General features: G+C 34.8%; 1 protein-coding gene across 4 annotated transcripts in view; it reads right to left on the bottom strand.

Moving 5' to 3' along the window:
* Positions 1-1437: 1437 nt before the first annotated feature.
* The window catches only part of TENM3 (teneurin transmembrane protein 3), a 360542-nt gene continuing 343900 nt past the window's right edge, over positions 1438-18079 (bottom strand). For all 4 annotated transcript variants that reach the window (XM_032223762.1, XM_032223765.1, XM_032223764.1 and 1 more), the window contains exons 22-27: positions 16502-16677; positions 15654-15889; positions 10792-11088; positions 7432-9043; positions 5624-5754; positions 1438-3041 (exon numbers count right to left, since the gene is read on the bottom strand). In XM_032223762.1, coding sequence (XP_032079653.1) covers positions 2286-3041; positions 5624-5754; positions 7432-9043; positions 10792-11088; positions 15654-15889; positions 16502-16677 — 3208 coding nt within the window. In that variant the 3' untranslated portion in view covers positions 1438-2285. The remainder of the gene's footprint in view (positions 3042-5623; positions 5755-7431; positions 9044-10791; positions 11089-15653; positions 15890-16501; positions 16678-18079) is intronic.

Here is an 18079-nt window from a genome sequence, read left to right on the forward strand (position 1 = left end):
GCTAACCGAAATGCTGACTCAAAATGGTGACCGCGACGCATGGCTCCCAAATGGCGCTCCCGCTCTTTTACTGGAGGCAATCTGGGCCCCGATGACAGGAGGCTTCCTGCTGCCGTTTGGCTTCAACCTGGCTGTCTGGGCCGCCCATGCCTCGTCTGGAGTACGCACTGTTGTGCCATTACTTTCCAAGGAGGAGACTCCCATCTGGCTTGCCTACAGTGTGCTCGCCTCTCTGTAACAGCGCAACACGCGCACACGCTCTGTCGTCCCAAGTGAAAAGCTTTTCGCCTGCAAAAGACAAGCCTAAGCGGCTGTCAGACAGGGCTCTTTGATGCTGATTGCCTCCTTTCTCCTCTGCAGTGTGTAGACAGCCCCAAAAGGTTGTCAAGAACACAGGCCTGTGTGCTGGAGCCCTGTGGCCAGACAGAGACAAGCCTCCAGATCAATCTTGAAATCCTCACGATCCCTCAAATAGATTGTTTTCCCTTCTGACAACGATAATGCAACTCGTCAAACTGGTAAGGTGAAATAATTAAACTGCTAATGCATACAAGGGATAACACGACTGTCCCAGAGTGGACTGAGTTGGAAACTGGGTAGTAACCCTCACAGGGGCAGGTTATATAGTACATTGGCTGGTTAATATTCAGACTCAGTCCAATCAGAGCACGGACAGTGTCAACCCATGCATGGATGCTATCTCCACCCTTATTGAGAAGAGCTAATTACCCCGTTTATAAATGCCAACATGGTTGACCAGATATATTGTTTCCCTGATATAGTTAACCTCCAGGTGACCCAATTAAATATATTGTGAGAACCAATCATGTATGTTTAGAACAGCATCAACTTGTCTTCATGAACCACTAAATATCTAAGCTTGCAGTCATAAATTTATTCATCAAAATAAATCCCACAAATGAATTTACTCCTGTATAAAGAAGTAGGGAAATGTTCCTTTTATGACATAACACAACTTCACATCCCACATTTTTTTAAAAAAACCCACACATTAGAAATCTGTAAAAAGAATAATTACACCTTGAGCTCTTAAAGAGAACAAGACATGTCCAGCCTACAAAAGTCATTTATGGTAACAAATGAGTCTTGCTGAATTGTTCTTTCTTCCTTTTAGCAGTGACTGATGAAACCATGCTTGCCAGTACTCAAGCAAAGAAAGGAGAGAGAAAGAGAAAGAGAGAGAGAGAGGGAGAGAGGAAAAAGAGCGGCAACTCCATTTCCTTCTAGTCTGTGATTTCTCCAACCTTTCTCAGAAGTAATCCAAAGAGAAAAACACACCATGTTAAAGTTAATACAAAAATATTAACACTTCTATCCAACTGTTGTACACTGTTATATCTCTACATTATAACTCTTATTATTGTGCAGCTATAACATAATAAAGGTGTAATTCTTTTAAAAAATTCACACACTGCATATTTTTATTATTTTATTTAAGTATAAACTTTTTAAACACTTTACATAAATTAACTCCTCTGAGACTAATATTTGATGTACAGTAAATTGTAATTTATATAAAAATCCATAAACAACTTGTCTCACATAATTTACAAAAAAATCAAGCTTCCTTTGCTTCTGTGACAAGAATTCTATTTGCCATTTTCCCCAAGGTAAACCCCATGATCACCGTAAAATCCATTACCAAATTTTGATTGTAGAATAAATTGCTTGTGCCAGTGTCCTTTCAAAAAGCAGCACTGTTAAAGCCATTGGGATGTCCATACACAAAGAGTCTTGTCCCCCGCTTAACATGAACAGAGATTATATACCACATCCTAGGCAGAGAAAGGGAGTCAGCAGGAGAGGAGGAGAAAGGGGAAGAAGGAGGAGGAGGAGTAGGAAAAAATACTAATTTTTGTAAGTAAAAGTCAACAATTTAGTAATATTTGGAAACACTGTTATCGCTTTCTTTCTTAGTTACTGGAATACTCAGCCGGTTGGAAACTCTTTAGATCTTTCTTTTTAGTATTTTCAGTCCAACTTGAGTGCAGCGATATGCATATGTAAACATATTCTTTAAAGCAGATCACCTTTAAGGTCATTCAGAAAAAAAAAACACAACTCCAGTTTTTCTTTTTAATATTATCATTCTTCTGGAAGGCTCTCTCTTTGTTGTAGAGTCCATTCAGATTGTGCTACAGAAAAATCTGAGCAAAGATGTATATTTAGGCTCAAGTAATAATGCAGCAAACTATTTGGTCTCCTCTCTTAGAAGACACTGGCACAGGGTCCGTCTCTTTGGCAGGCCAAGCTCAACCGATGTGTTACCTCTTTCCAATCTCACTTTGTCTAAGAAACTGTATATTGTTAGCACTGTCAGCTAATTCGGGGTATTGCTCAACAGAGAGTACATAGTACCCATCATATCCTTGAACTTTTCCAGCACTCAAAAGTTGCCTCTTTTCCCCTTCTGTCCATAGCCTGGCCCCTTCCTCCCCATCTCTCACTCGTTGCTGTTCTCTGGCCCAGGCATTGGAAAGAGCCCTTTGCCTAGCCTGTTCTAATATCCGTGCCTTCTCCTCATCAAGCGTCATGCCATAGCGGACATGAAGAGCCAGTGCACCGTACTGCATTTCAACATCAGCAAACCTACGAGTTCTGCCATTCACTACAGTAGTGGACTGGGAAACTGTGACATTGATGCCATTCTCCAGTGCCTTCCGGCCACTCGTCAATCTCAGCGTGCCCAGGTCACTCTCGGGTGAAGTGGTTTTAATGAAATAATGCGTATCCTTTCCCTCAACAGTGAAGTGCAGGTTTTCCAGGTAGTATGCACTATTCAGAACAGCTGCCACTTTGATACAATCCTCATTTGCAATGTTAAGCACGTTGGTCTGTACTTTGCCTTGATTGACAGCAAGCATTACTCCTTTTCCAATTAAAGATTTCACAGTTGCAAACCACAACCAGGATTTCTCACTCCCAGGTCTGCGCTTGCTGATCTGGACTTCTGCCATCTTTCCCAGGGATAAGAAAGCCTTTGCTTCCCTTGCCACTTCTTGTTGCACTCCAGAAATTGGCTGAAAACAAGAAGAGATATATAGATATAGATATATTTACAAGCCTATAAATTCTAACAGTCAAGCATTTATTGGCATGGTGCCTGCAGCTGACAACATGATACGCTACAATGACACTGCTGCAGCTAATTGAATTCACAGACTGGATTCCACTCTTGTAAGTTCTACATTGCTTGATATAGTTCAGTATTTATTACCATTTTTGATTATGAAGTTTAAAAAGAAGCACTGAATCATTCCAAAGAAAAATTCAGCTAATCAAACTATTCCTTATTTGATCATTACCCAATCAAAATAAAATTAGAAACATTGACAGTAGAGATCTGCTATGCTTCACTAGTTTTTTACATCAATCTTTATGATGTTAATTTATATACCATGAAATAGTAGAAAGATAAAGTATTGTCCAGATAGGAAGATGCATGCAATAAATTGATCTGCTAACAAATTAAAAACAAAGACATCTTTGATGCATACTTATAATTACCTGTATTTCTATAAGTAATGTTCTAGAGCTTTCCTTTAGTGATTGCAGAAATGAAAGTCTACCATGAAAGTTTTATGCTTGCTTATATATTTGGTTCAATTATATTTGGCATTATCTATTTATTATCAGGCATTTTTATATGCTGTAACTTTACCCAGAAAGGGAATCTAAGTTCCCCCCTGAAATCTATGTGTGAGATTTCACATAAAATGTACCAGATGCAGAAACTTGTGATAAACTTTGCTGTAGGAGAGCAGTGTCTGTACCCTTGGGCTGCAATGGGATGTGGTAATAACTTTGGATCACGACTACCTCTTTACCTAATCTATCTCACAGTAATACATTGAATTTTCAACCGCAATATCTGTGAAATAATTTTCTCCACTGGCTTAAAAGTTATACATCTTTAATTTCACAATTTTTGCCTTGCTTTTGATTTAGAAATGTGTCCAGATATACCATAAGGACACAATGGTTTGTTTTTTAGTATTCATGTCACAATATAAATTCAATTTTAAATTGTTATGAGGCCTTAAGCTACGAAAGTTTCATTCAATGCTGTTGGACTTTCAGAGGTTTTAAAGATGCATGCAGATACATACTACGTGAGTTTCTTTTCTATTTCCTTTCTTGTATTCTCTTTTATGACTTCATTTTCTACTTATTCCTTCCTAATCTCTTTTGTCCACTGTTATGATAATGCCTTTGGGGTCTGCCTCCCTTCATTCTCTGGACACTGTGTCTTTGTGCTCCCTTTACATTCTTCAACAGGGAAACAGGCACCTTGGATCACTGATGGGCGTGTCCCCATCAATAAAAGGCCTCCATGATCTCATCATCACATTTTGCCTATATTTGATCCTGAATAAGCTCTGAGAGAACTCACAAAATGAAGAAATGAGCTATGAGTAAGAAGGATAATAGTTTTCTTTACAACATTTTTACATCACAAATTCAATGTATTAAATAAATCAGTGTTTCTCAACCTTGACGACTTTAAGTCCTGTGGACTTCAACTCCCAGAATCCCCCAGCCAGCACAGCACAGGAGTTGAAGTCCACAGGACTTAAAGTCGCCAAGGTTGAGAAACACTGAAATAAATATTGACAGCAGCAATTGCTCCAGATAACTTATCCCAAGATTTAATATCCATTTTGGAAAAGGCCCTGGGTTACTCCTTCATATCACTTACGTTCGTTTTTGCATGCAGAGGAAAGAAATTTTATAATGATAGGGCTAAGATTTCTGCTGTAAAAACATCAACACAATGTTTCTGGATTTATATAACATGAAATTATTTTGACTCTTTATTTTAATAGCCTGGTAAGTCACAGAGATCCTTCGGAATGCACCTGAAAGGTTAACAGCTATTTAACATTTGTCATTTATTGCTGGTACTGAGAATTTGAGGATAAATGGATTTTCGATTTTTGAATAAAATTTATAATTGCTATTTTCCTAAGCAGTATATATGACTTACTATTTTACATTTCATAGATTTTTGTATATGATTTAGTTTTATACTTCTATTTGGCAATATATATTTTAAAACAAGGAGTTTGAGCTCCATATAATGTAATACATTTTACCTGGGGTGATTTTATATTCAATATTTTATCTTCACATATAAAACACGGTTAATATTAAAGACAAGTAAAATTGTACTGCTGTACAATATGCATAATTTATATCACCTGTTATTCTGTTTCTTTCACATTCTATTTTTTATTACATTGTTCACTTTTAGCCTGGAGGCAGGGTGCTGCTATCAATCCAATCTCTATAGCTTCCACTGGGAATATTATAATTTGGAGAAAAAAAGGATTTTAAAATACTATTATTTATTGATTAATCATTTCCTCCCTCTCACTTCAGTTTAGGAAATGTTAAAACTTAAGCCTAGTCTTTAGCTATTGGACAGAAAATTCCCTACAGAATTAACATACAGTTTGAGACAAAAGTGTATCAAGAAATATTTTTACAATATGTTTTAATTTTTTAAAATTCAATGTATGCCTCTGAGGATTTTTCAATATTCTAGTAGAATATTTTATTATATTTTGTTGCAATTTAATGTTCCTTATTTTTTTCTTACCGGTACATCATCCCATTGCTGGCTCTTCACAAGTTCATAGGAGGGTTCAGTTAAATCAAATTTAGGCACAGGGAAACCTGGGATCGCATTGTGTAGATGAAAACCAAATGTCACCAGCCAGCTGTTAACATCTAGAAAGCAATTATAAAGTAAGTTAGAAAAACGTCACATATCCCTCAATATGTGATTGAATTTAGCGCAGCATAATTTGAATGAATGTCAGTAAACTAGATAATGCTCTGAGCTTTAAAATATATTTGGAGGAGAAAATCCATGGCAGAGCCGTAGTTTATTTGTTTAATAGTTGTCCTCATTTATATACAACCAATGACCCAGAGAAAAGAATGTAGTGAAGCTATTTATTAAAAGCACTCTTTATACAATCCAGAATAATCTGATTTATTATAGATGATTTCATGTGATCCACATAATTTCTTTATGCAGATAAGGTTATCTACTTAATAACCATAGGGAGAGCACTAGATCGTCATATCCCATGAATTCAACTATTGCAAGACAATGAGGAACATAAGAAACTGTACAGGAAGAATACTGCTATGTGAACATATGATCACGACTATTGCAAAAAAAAACCCCAACAATCAGTATTTGGACATCTTTTAGAAAAAAGCCTCTTTAGTGAATTAATAAGATCTTAAAGATCCTAATTTGGAATATATTTGGTATTCTGTTACACTTATGTAATTTCACAGTGCAACTGTGACTTATCCCTAATGTTACTGCAATGTAGATATATTAAGCAGAATGTACGGGTAGCATGATTCTCTCTAGTACATGGAGGCTCATATAAGTGTATTATAATTAGATAAATAAATTATGCAAATAATAAATTGTGAAAAAGGGAAGCACAGATCTTAGATACTGAGAACAGCTGGCATTAATATTTCAAGTGATTTACAATGAACTTGTATCCATTTCTTTGAAAGAAAAGAAATGACAAAAGAATACATATGGTGTTCAAATATATATTTATCAACAAAATGCAAGTATATTGTGAATTAAGTTTTGGGATACAAAAATGCTTAACATTAAAATACCAGATTTCTTAATTTAAGGACTTTCTATTAAGTACTTGAAAATCAAAAAGCACTACTATTTAAACTACCGATAAACCTACAACCATAAATAGCAAGAAGGAAGGTTTGCACATTATTTTTCCCACTGTCACATGACTGCTTGGAAAACTTTCCTTTTAAAGATCCAAGGTGTTATCATGCAAGCAAGAAATCCTAGTATGTTTCCTAGATATGCTGGCCATCTGGCAAAATACCACTCATAATATACAACAAATTTGCAGACATAAACTGTTGCCATAGTAACCATTTAGTCAAACGGAAACATCAAAATCTCATTTTCTTTTGAATCCTCTAAGAGATAAAATATTCTATTGAGACAGAGAACAAGGCCTATTATGAGGATTTTTGATAAGTCTTATTGTCTATTAAGTCACTAAATCTATCATTGGCTACAATGAATTTCTTCCCTGGTAAAAAAAGAGACCATCCTGAGTACTTTCTATAGATACAAGATCTCAGATAGATCGAATTAAGAAAAATGATATACTTATTTAGCATTTTACCAACTGTGTATAGTTTTCACTTATGTGAAGCAAGGTAGAATACACATACATTTTTAATTTAACAAAGTATATTCCTATTCTCTATAGTATATTATGTATGTATGTATGTATGAATGTATGTATACTCTATATACTTTTGTATATCGGATGCTATAATTCCAAGGTGATATACATAGAAAATTGTACTTTATTAAATGTACATATTTACCTGTGATATAATCTTTCACATCATGTATTCTGCTGGCTGGATTGTTATTTCTAAACATGTACAGATTAAAAGGAGCTGGATCTTTTCCTATTTTTTTCCAAATTTCAATATCAGGTGTAGTCCAACGGCCTGCCAATATGTCATAATCTCTTTGACCAAAATGAATTAGTTTGGTTAGTGGGTCATAAAGACCCCCATGGAATCCTATCACCAACTGGAAATCAAGGTTAGAATCAAAATAGATTTCGCCATAGGCAGTGTATTGAATCTGCTTCAGCATTAGACCATTACTACTGAAAACAGCCAGGGGGGTTCCAGTATTGTCTGAGGCGATGTAGAACTCATCTCCGCTGCTAATCTCCATGGCAAATAAATGTCCTTGCAAGTCATAATAGAGAGAAGTGATTTCAGAGCTTGAGTGATTATACACATGAGTTATTCTTGTTGGATATGTGAGATCTGCATAAAAAAATTGAAGATGCTGCCCCAGGCTGGTTTTACTGGAAACACGTCTTCCAAGTCCATCATAACGATATATCACTGTCCATCCACTGCCTTTGCTATAAACTCTAGTAAGGAGGCCCTTTGAACTGTATTCAAATATCTCAGTGCCCCTCTGTCGCAGGAATCCATCTTCATCTAACCGGTATTGAACATCACCAAGTCGAGTGATTCTATCCCTCAGATCGTATCGCAGTGGTGTCAATCGAGCACTACTACTTGGATTCAACAAGTGGAGATTGCCATTCAAATCGTAGTTGTAGCGCCACATTATTTTCTCATTAAGGTAAACTGTCTGTAGCTGGCCATCAACATCATATTCATAACCATACTTGGTAGTGTTAGCAAATGGGCCTATTTTAATTTCTCTTTTAGTTACTCGGCCCATGTTGTCATACTGAATTGTAATCCAGTACATAAGTGAACGGAATATTTCATACTGAATTTCCTTTATGCGACCATGAGCATCAAAGTGTTTTGTGTAAGTCATTACAGCTGTTGAAATTATCTGATTAATATCATAATAAATAACCCCAAATTTTCCAAACTGCTCAACTTTTCCAGATATGTCATCAAATTGGTAGAGATCAATAGGCAATGGAGTTTCATTGATAACACCTTGCATGCTAGTCACTCTGAAGCTATTGTCATAGCTGTAGTCAAATCGGGCATTTACCATTCCATCTTCACTAAAGCGGAAAATTTGCCTGTCAATCAATGGACCAATTTGCCTGTATCTAATGGTGCAAATAAAGCCATCACTCTGGAGGTTTACTGTTTTTAGAACTCCTGCTGTCTCATCATAAGTAAAACTCACTCTTGTGCTATCATACAGAATTTCAGAAAGCCTGGTCTGCCTTCTGTATTTGAACAAGACTCTCCGGCTTGTGCCCAAGAAAGCAGTTTGTAACAGCTGTCCTTCTTCATTGTAATCCATGATGACAGAGGCATTGCTTTCTGGAGGATTATAGATGTTCCGATAGTAGCCAATAGAACGGATAGTCTGCATAGTGTGGCGAGCTACACTGGGCATGGTTATTGCAGAAAGCCGATCCAGTAAGTCATATTCAAAGATATACTGCCGTTGGCTATGCAGTAAGAGAACCATTGACTGAAAAAGAAAACAGAGTTTAATCAGGTGCCAAAACTATTGGTAAACTAGCAACACTGGGTTTTTTTTAACATCATTATTCAAACTGAGTAATTCTTGACCTTACATATTGGTAATTGCCTAATTCATTTGGATACTTAATTGTAAGAGGATCTATAATGAGTTGCTCCAGATTCCTAATGTGTTCTTGTTGTGACTGAGTCATCCTTTTATCAAGTACTCAATGCCAAACAGCAGATTGTCAATGGACTGGGATAAGTCATGTTTAATACCAACAAAAGTGAGGCTGTCTTAAGCCAGCAACTCAAGAAGGGAACAACATATGGAGGAGACAATTTCACTCCTGTAATTAGAGATAATTTACTGAGAATTTTACTAGCCCGAAGATCCCTGAACCTCCTCTTTTATATCTATTTGTCAGATGGGTGAAGCAATTGGCTTGTTATTTACATCAAACTTTGCAGAGTTAATTAGTCACCAAATGATTCCTTTTGTAAAGCTTTGGCATTACACATCACTACCACTGTTATTTTATATTACTCACATGAAGATGTATAAAACTCTCAGCATCTGTCACTGTCGGTAGCTGTTTTCACTTAAGGCAAATTCTATTCTGTCCCACTAAAGGACATCAAATTAAATAATGATAAAAGACTTCTTATGCTTTGTTCAGTATTGCCATGCTAGGGAGTATATAATTTAGTATGCAGCACTGGTTTAATACCATATTTTATTTTGGCCCCCCCCCCTTAATTCTGGGCCAAGAATAAATGACAATTTTTTCTGGATGAATGTCTTGGAAAACACATTAGTATTTGTGTGCATGTATATGTGTGTGTAAGAGACAGAGAGAGGCACATATACACAAAGAAAAATCATTGTTTAAATTGTTACATTTATGCTGCAGTTTAGAACTCATTCATAAGTTTGACTTGATAGTGAATATGCTATATTTCTTGGTGCAAAGTGAAAAAAATGTTTGGAAAACGTTTTTAGATTCCCTTTTTAGATTTAGCCTGGAAAAAGGTATAGCTATTTTTATTCCCCTGTATTATAAAATTCAGTGTTTTTACTTGTGTTAACAGACATTCTTAAGGGTATCTTAATTTGAAAAAATATAATATTAAATAAACAATCATTACAATATTGAGAAAAGTGTTAGGTTAACATGACTGCTCATAAAGAGTATCTCCAAATACATTGACTCTGCTTGCCACCTAAATGTTCTTCAATCGCATTAAAATTCTAGAAATGTATAATCATTCCCTGTGATTTCAATGACATAATTAAGTTCCATGAAATTGTATTAACAGGCAACAAGCTAGTAAATTCCAGGAAATCAAATTTATCTTACATACTTGTATATCTCAATCAGTTTTCTGGGATTGATTTTCCTTAAACACAATACAACAGTGAAGATGTGGGCTAGAACCAAAGGGATCAGGGTTCAAATGACAAGTTAGAAAGTTTACTAGATGAGTAGGATCAATCATTATTGTTCAGCCAAGATGGCTTTGCAGGACTGTTGTAAAGATACAACAGACTAGGGGAATGAACCAAAAAAATCACGTGTTACTGCAAGATTTTGGAGGAAAGTGTGTGCGCCACACACATGCACACACACACACATGGATATCCCTTCTCTGTCTAAAACTTCAAATATCATGCAGCAATCATTTTTAAGATTTTATGTAGAAATAATTCTTTAATAGAACTGTAAACCAATATTCCAAATAATAGTTGAGTACCTTTTCAAGATACGTGTAACTCCATGTTTTACCATCAGCAAATACTCTAGATACAATCCTTCCCTGTCCATCATAATCTACTTTTTCACTAGTTGTGCCTCGTTGGATGCTACCAATTTGACCTGTAGATGAATAGGTAACATTGACAGCCATAAGCTTGCTGCTTGGGAACCAGAGTGTTGGATGTCCTGAAGTATCATAGACGATTCTCAGTAGAAATTTTCGGTGATCATCATAAATCTTCTCTGTCTTTGAAGTCCGATCAAAGTCAACTGAAAGGAGGTTCCTACCATTAACCTTTTATGAAACAAATAAGACAACAAAATAAATAATGGGGGGGGGGCACTGAGTTGCTGCTTATTATTTCTTTATAGAATCAGCCACTGTTTGAATACCATTGTTTAAAAATCATTTACAATGATTGATTTTCTTTGTCACTAAACTAATTTAGCAGCTTCTTAGTATAATAGCCAGAGATTAGGTTGCCATTTTAAAAGGTTTCATTAAATAAAGATGCAGTGACATTTTATTCAAAATGTTTTCAATTAATGCTGATAGAATTTAGTTAAATGTTAATATAATTCAACAATATATACATTGAGAACTTTTATAATACTCAACAAGATTTATAGAGGAAATTATGAAGATATAGCAGAATAATCACTATAATAATGAAAAGTCAAAATAAAAGGCTAACAAATATGTTGGTGAAATGTAAGAACTGCTTTTCAAATAGATCATCAAAATAGACACTGGCAATTCTTTCACATAATAAAATTAGCTTATTTATAGGCAAAAAAAAAAAGAATGTTCATTTACTTTCTAATTTTATACGTTATATTATATTACACACATTGTATAATCTGAAGAATTTTTGGAAAGAATTTATCTGGCTAATGAATTATCTGCATTGCTTGAAGCCAAAAAGAAATATTTGAACTTTGAGAAAAGTAATATTCTTAAAACAGATAACACATTATTTAGACTTTCATAAATAAAAACAAATTTTGATATTTTGACCTAATAGTCAAGGACTGTAGAATTATCTAGCCAAATGCCACAAGTTTTTACAAAAACCTCACTTATTAAATATTGATAAATTCGACAGCAGAAGACATTTACAAATAAATATCATTAGGACCTGGAAGTTGGATTCTTTCTGAAATCCACTGAAGCAAGGAGCTATGAAAAGTAATGCTTTTCAATTGTACAAAAAATCTTATAATTCACAATATAAAATGTAAGCATTTGTATTTTTTCTTACAAAAACAGACAGAATAATGATGAGTTGCATTTTAATTATGTTGTATTCCATTATTTTCATATTTTTACTGTCTGTTTTAAATTTTCCGTTCTATTTTTCATTTTAGTGTCAGGCTTTATTATGTCAAAATCCTATAAAGACATCTGCTATACTTGGAAAATAGAATTCTATTGAAAAATGGATTAATGATTCAATATCATTAGTTCTGGAACTTATCAGGAGAAAGATGGTAAGATCTGTAAACTAAAATATTCATTTTGTTAAATAGTCTAGAGATATAAAGAATGATTTTTGTTGGGCAATAGAAACAAAAGTTCCGAAGTTTTCTGATCATATTCCATAGGTTTTTAAAAGGAAAGCATTTTAACAAGGACGGTGGATTTCTAGTCTTTAATTATCTGAATTCAGACAGAAAAATCTATTCCAAGTTGGGGTCCCGCTGTTCAAAATCTTTTTCAACAATCCTCTAGGCAACTGTAATTTGATTGAAGTATTCAAAAGCGAGGGTCAATAAGAATTGTTTGCAACGTATTTCTTTTCATCATCCTGTTTTGATAAGAAATGTTTCTGAAAGCTTTCAGAGTACATGTGCATTGTATAAATGGATGCTTCTCTGAAAACTGAAGAAAAGCAGTAAGAAACAGTAAATCATAGGTATAAGGTAAGAAAAATGCAAAAGGTAAAAAGAAGTACATTTAAATCTAGTTTACACCAAATTATTCACTATAGCTCTTCATATACTTTTATTCTTGCAAATCAATCTTCTTTTTAGCACATTTGTGCACTACTTCTTTACACTCACAACTTGTCTCTTTTTTTCAAGACCTCATCCACTCCATCCAACTACAATTTTCCCAGCCTTCCGGTTGCTCTTGATCTCTTTATTCTTCCTACAGATGTACTATATTTTTCGGAGTATAAGACGCACCCTTTTCCCTCAAAAAAGAGGCTGAAAATCTGGGTGCGTCTTATACATTGAATACAGCATTTTTTGCTTCCTGAAACCCTGCCCCTCACCAAAATGGCCATTCATAGCTTGTAGGAGTCTTTCAGAGTGCTCCTGGGGGGTGGGGAGGGCAGAAATGAGCAAAAATTGGGCCGTTTTTTTCCTCAATTTTGCTCCCCTAGCCCCCAGAAGCACTCTATAAGCTTCCTAAAGGCTATCCATGGTCTTTTTTTGACAAAAAAAGGCCAGTTTTTGTGAAAAACGGGCCTTTTTTGCTCATTTTTGCTCCCTCCCCAGGAGCACTCTACAAGCCTGATAAGGGCTATTCATGCCCTTTTTAAAAAAAGAAAGAACAGGCCCATTTTCACGAAAAATGGGCCATTTTGGGGAGGTTTGCAGAGTGCAAAAACTTTAAAAAAAATTGCTTCTTCAAAACCTTGGTGCATCTTATACTCTGAAAAATACGGTATTTTTTTATAATTGGAGCCTCTTTCAATTTCCCCCTCTGATGAAACCATCTTAGCAACCTTCGCTTTGTACTGTCACTGACGTCTGTATTCACATTTCTTTGACACTCATTAATTCTTTACCCTACCATCTTTTGTTTTATCATACATTAAGTTGAATACCCCATTCCTACTGCATTCAACTTATTTTTATGTTCCTAACATATCCAAATTTCAGTTTCCACAAATCAAAATAGTTAGAAGCCAGTTCTTATACACAATTAAATTTATTTCATATTATATGCATTCATTACACATAAAAGAATACATACTATTTATTTTTTACTATTTCTATCAACGCTTCCATCACTTAAAATGTTACTATTTCATTCCCATTTCCAAGCCAATCAATGTTACTGTGATTCAAATCCTTGCTCCAACTATAAAGGTAGAAGAGACAATGTTTTTACCCTTTACTCACACAATGTCACATAAAAACAACATCCTATTTGCAACTATCTTGTGTTATGTGTATACATTAGCATTCTCTCAGCAGCACTATCTGCAGAGAGCTTCCTCTTAAAAGCAGCCCTTGACATACTCTTCATTAGAGTGACCCCACATTTTGTAGTACTATTGTCACTTCCACACAGTGAGTGTAATTCTCACTTAATTTCTAGCAACTTCCAAATCCTCTTTCCATATATTCACTTCTATTCATTCTTGATTAATTTATATTCTGCCAGCTTTTCAGATACAAATTATACATTTAGTTTCTGTAGTCATATACTTACTCTTATACATTTACTTCCTTTCTTCCATGCATATTTTTTCTTGATTTACTTTTGATGTTTTCAAATAATGGCTTGTCCCACCGTCATCTCACCTATATCCTTCACTAATGTCTCAGTTTGTAATAATAAATAATTATATCAGTTATGTTTTTTGAATCATTTACTTCCCCTCTGCATTCTGCTTCAATGACATGTTGAAAACCAACCTTTTTGTAAATGCATGTTCATCAGAATCTTTCGTTCTTTGATGTCCAAATGGCAATAACATTTTTTCTATACTCTACTGCTTTTTTCCTACCATCTATTCATGTCACCACCATCTAACAGAATATTTTCCCCCTGGACTGCATTCATTCAATATGTTGCACAATTTTTCCAAACCTTCTCTCTTATTGTCATTCACTGGAAAATAATATGTAATTATCACCAACCTACGAATTTTACTTTCAGCAACAACTAACATGATGTAAATGCATACTTTCTGGTATTCGTTTAAGCTTTTTTTATTAATTAAAACCTCCCTATTTGTATTTATCAACACCATTCCATTCTTAATTTCACAGGCATATATAACATCACTCATGTTAATTCATGCCTTTCCCATTTATGCTTTTAGGTTCCAGTTTGCAATCTTCCACATGCCATGGCTGTGACTAGATGGACTAATGGATACTGACCTCTGTTGCCCATCATGGTGTTGGTAAATTGAGGCTTTTCCAGAGAAAACTGAGATTGAGACAGTGCTGATTAGATTACCAGTCTTACTAACATATTTCCATATGTAAGAGCTCCTGATAAAACTAGGGACACTACAGGTCAGTTTTTGAGTACTGAAGATTTCAGATAGTATGCTATAAACCCAGATAAAACCCAATTATTTCCCAAGCATGCTTTAGTCCTTTGGTATGAAAGCTAGTATCTGAAACCTGGACACTAATTCACAAACCAACATACTACAGGGAGAGCCTCCATTTTATACAGTGAAATGAAACACACCTAAGGTTATAAACTTCCCTTTTTTAAAAAGTAAGAAATTATACAGTTGGGATGTTTAATGTTTAAGATTAACCTAAAGCACTGTTAATCGGTCTCGCCGAAAATGATTACTCTATGTATCTGCAGAAAAGATAGGATTGTATAGGAAGGATTTTATATTTAGTTGTAATGCTAATGGAAAAAACAGATGGTTATAAATCTGGAAAGACATAGAACAATATGAATTAAGATATTCCTTTCTATGACATTGCTAACTTGAAATTATACTAGCAAGGATTATTCCTTTCCCTTTTTATCTTATTGGTCTTAGAAGATTTGCTAAAAGAAAAAAAAGTTCATTTGAAGCAGTGAAAGCTGTCAGTAGATCTTCTGTACTATTCATCTTAAACTAAAAGTGCATTAGAGATGTAACTTACTCTGAGCTTACGGCCAAACACATTCACTTTGCCTTGTGCTTGTTCTTTTCGAAATCTCCACTCCACTAAATTCTGTCCATTTTCTCCAGGAAGAGTCATATTTCTTTTTGCTACAGTTGGATTGGCTGTACCTGCTAAAACATGTGGTTCTGTTTGGTAGTGTGTATCCAGACCACTGGCATAGATGATTCTGAGAGACCCATCATATCCAATCTGGTAGCTATTTCTTAACTGATCTGAAATGAAACCCAACAAATATGTTTTTCTAAATCAAGATTTTTCATGCAAAATTATTCATAACACAAACCAAGTCAACATTAATGCAACATTCAGTTGTATTAAAAATACAAGCATTTTAATTTTAAACCGATTAAAACATTAAACATTAAAATTTTAATTTTTTGCTTATAATCTTCCAACATTATCTGATTTCTTGATGCATATTCCAATGTATGACAAATATATGCCGTAAGAAGCATTATTTTTATATCTACATGCATCTTTAGAATCATTTTAGAAATAGAATGCATATAAAAGGTTTTAATCAATGTAACTAATTTTTTAAAAAACTTTTACTTGCAAAATGAATCCACAACTAGTGAAAGTGTAATCATAAAAATTAGAGTCACAATCATAGAGTTAATGACTTTATTCAGTTGAATTGTCTTCTAAATAGGTATGTATATTATAGAAGATTAAGGCTTCAACCCTATTCCTATACAAAACACAACAACCTCCCTTGCAGGCTAGTTTTCATCACAACTTGTAATAAATATAACAGTGTTTTTTTCTTTTAATTCATTTTTTTTCCTCTTGAAGATTATTCTTCATTTAATTTGTTAACTTACCTTGGACCATTGTATAGAAAGAATCAATTGAGGATAAATTTGAAGTGATGCTGACATCATCCTCTCTGCTAGATGATTCAATGTCTACAGTAATAGCCCTTTCCATTTCTCCATGTAGATTAGTGACCACTCCAGTTGGAAATGTGACATTGGTCAATCTGCCTTCACTGTCATAGCTATAACAATTTATATAAACAAACAAACAAATAAATAAATGCAAGAATGAATTGTTTTTACTCACTGACTCAAACTAGGAATTTCTGCTGATAACACTGTGAGGAATTTTGAGATTTTATGCCTGAGAATTATGCACAATGAAAAAAATGAAGAATTTGTTAAATTTATTGAAAGCTTTTTCAATATACAAAGGAAGCTTGGTAGAGGGGAAAAAACCTCCAATGGCTCTCAAGTCTGCATAGATGTCTCTTTGGACTGTGACCAAATCCTACTGCAATCTAATTTGCTATTTAAAAGGAGTATGTTTAGTAGGGATTAATTGTTTTATGTTCCATTGGGGACCTGTATACTGCATAAGTCAACAAGGGGGCCGTGAAAATATTTACAGACCCCTCGCATCCTAGACATAAATTGTAACAACTCCTACCCTCAAAACGGCGCTATAGAGCACTGCACACCAAGACAACTAGACACAAGGACAGTTTTTTCCCAAACGCCATCACTCTGCTAAACAAATAATTCCCTCACCACTGTCAAACCATTCTCTAAGGCTGCTTTTCTTATCATTCCAATCACCCATCTCCTCCCACTTATGACTGCAGGACTGTAACTTTATTGCTTGTATCCTCACAATTTATATTGATATCGATTATTTCCTGATTGCTTATTTTTATGTACACTGAAAGCATATCCACCAAAGACAAATCACACTTGACCAAAAAAGAATTCAATTCAATTCTAATTCGCTTTTTATAATAAGGGTAGATTTAATTCAGTTTGATGCAAATGTTATGTCCAGTGGTTTTGATTTTTTTTCTTTTTAATTTAGCATGGGCCTTATCCGTTTATGAAGAGAGTGAACTTTGTTCACGTACATTCTTGACAGCATCACATTCTTAATGATACAACAATAAGTTGTGATAGGACCACTACTGCTGTAGGGCCATTGTGATGCATTCACAAAAAATTGAATGGAAAAATATAAAATTCTTAATATAAAAGGAAGAAGTGGTACTTGTAACCAAATATTACACTATTGAATAATCATGTTCATTGTTTGCTTAATCTCTTTTTCTTTCATGGTATGTATTACAAGGGTCTGTAACCATAAAGACTCAAACAGCCATTTGGACCAGTTTCCCACAGAAAAGAAAACACCGGGAGCCACAAAACCTGGGTGGGCGTGGTCAAGATAATGTCACCTCCACCCAGTCACATGACCCCAACCACATCTACTCAGGTTTTATGGCTCCCAGTGTTTTCTGTGGGAAATGGGTCTCTCATTTCTCTCTCATTCTCTCTCCATCATTTTTTCATTTCTCTCTTTTTCTCCCTTCTCTCTCTTTCCCTCTCTCTCAATTAATGCTGCTGGTGGAACTGCTCAACTGGAAAAGTAAAAAA

Source organism: Thamnophis elegans, chromosome 9 (assembly GCF_009769535.1).
Source record: "Thamnophis elegans isolate rThaEle1 chromosome 9, rThaEle1.pri, whole genome shotgun sequence".
NCBI classification, from domain to species: Eukaryota; Metazoa; Chordata; class Lepidosauria; order Squamata; family Colubridae; genus Thamnophis; species Thamnophis elegans.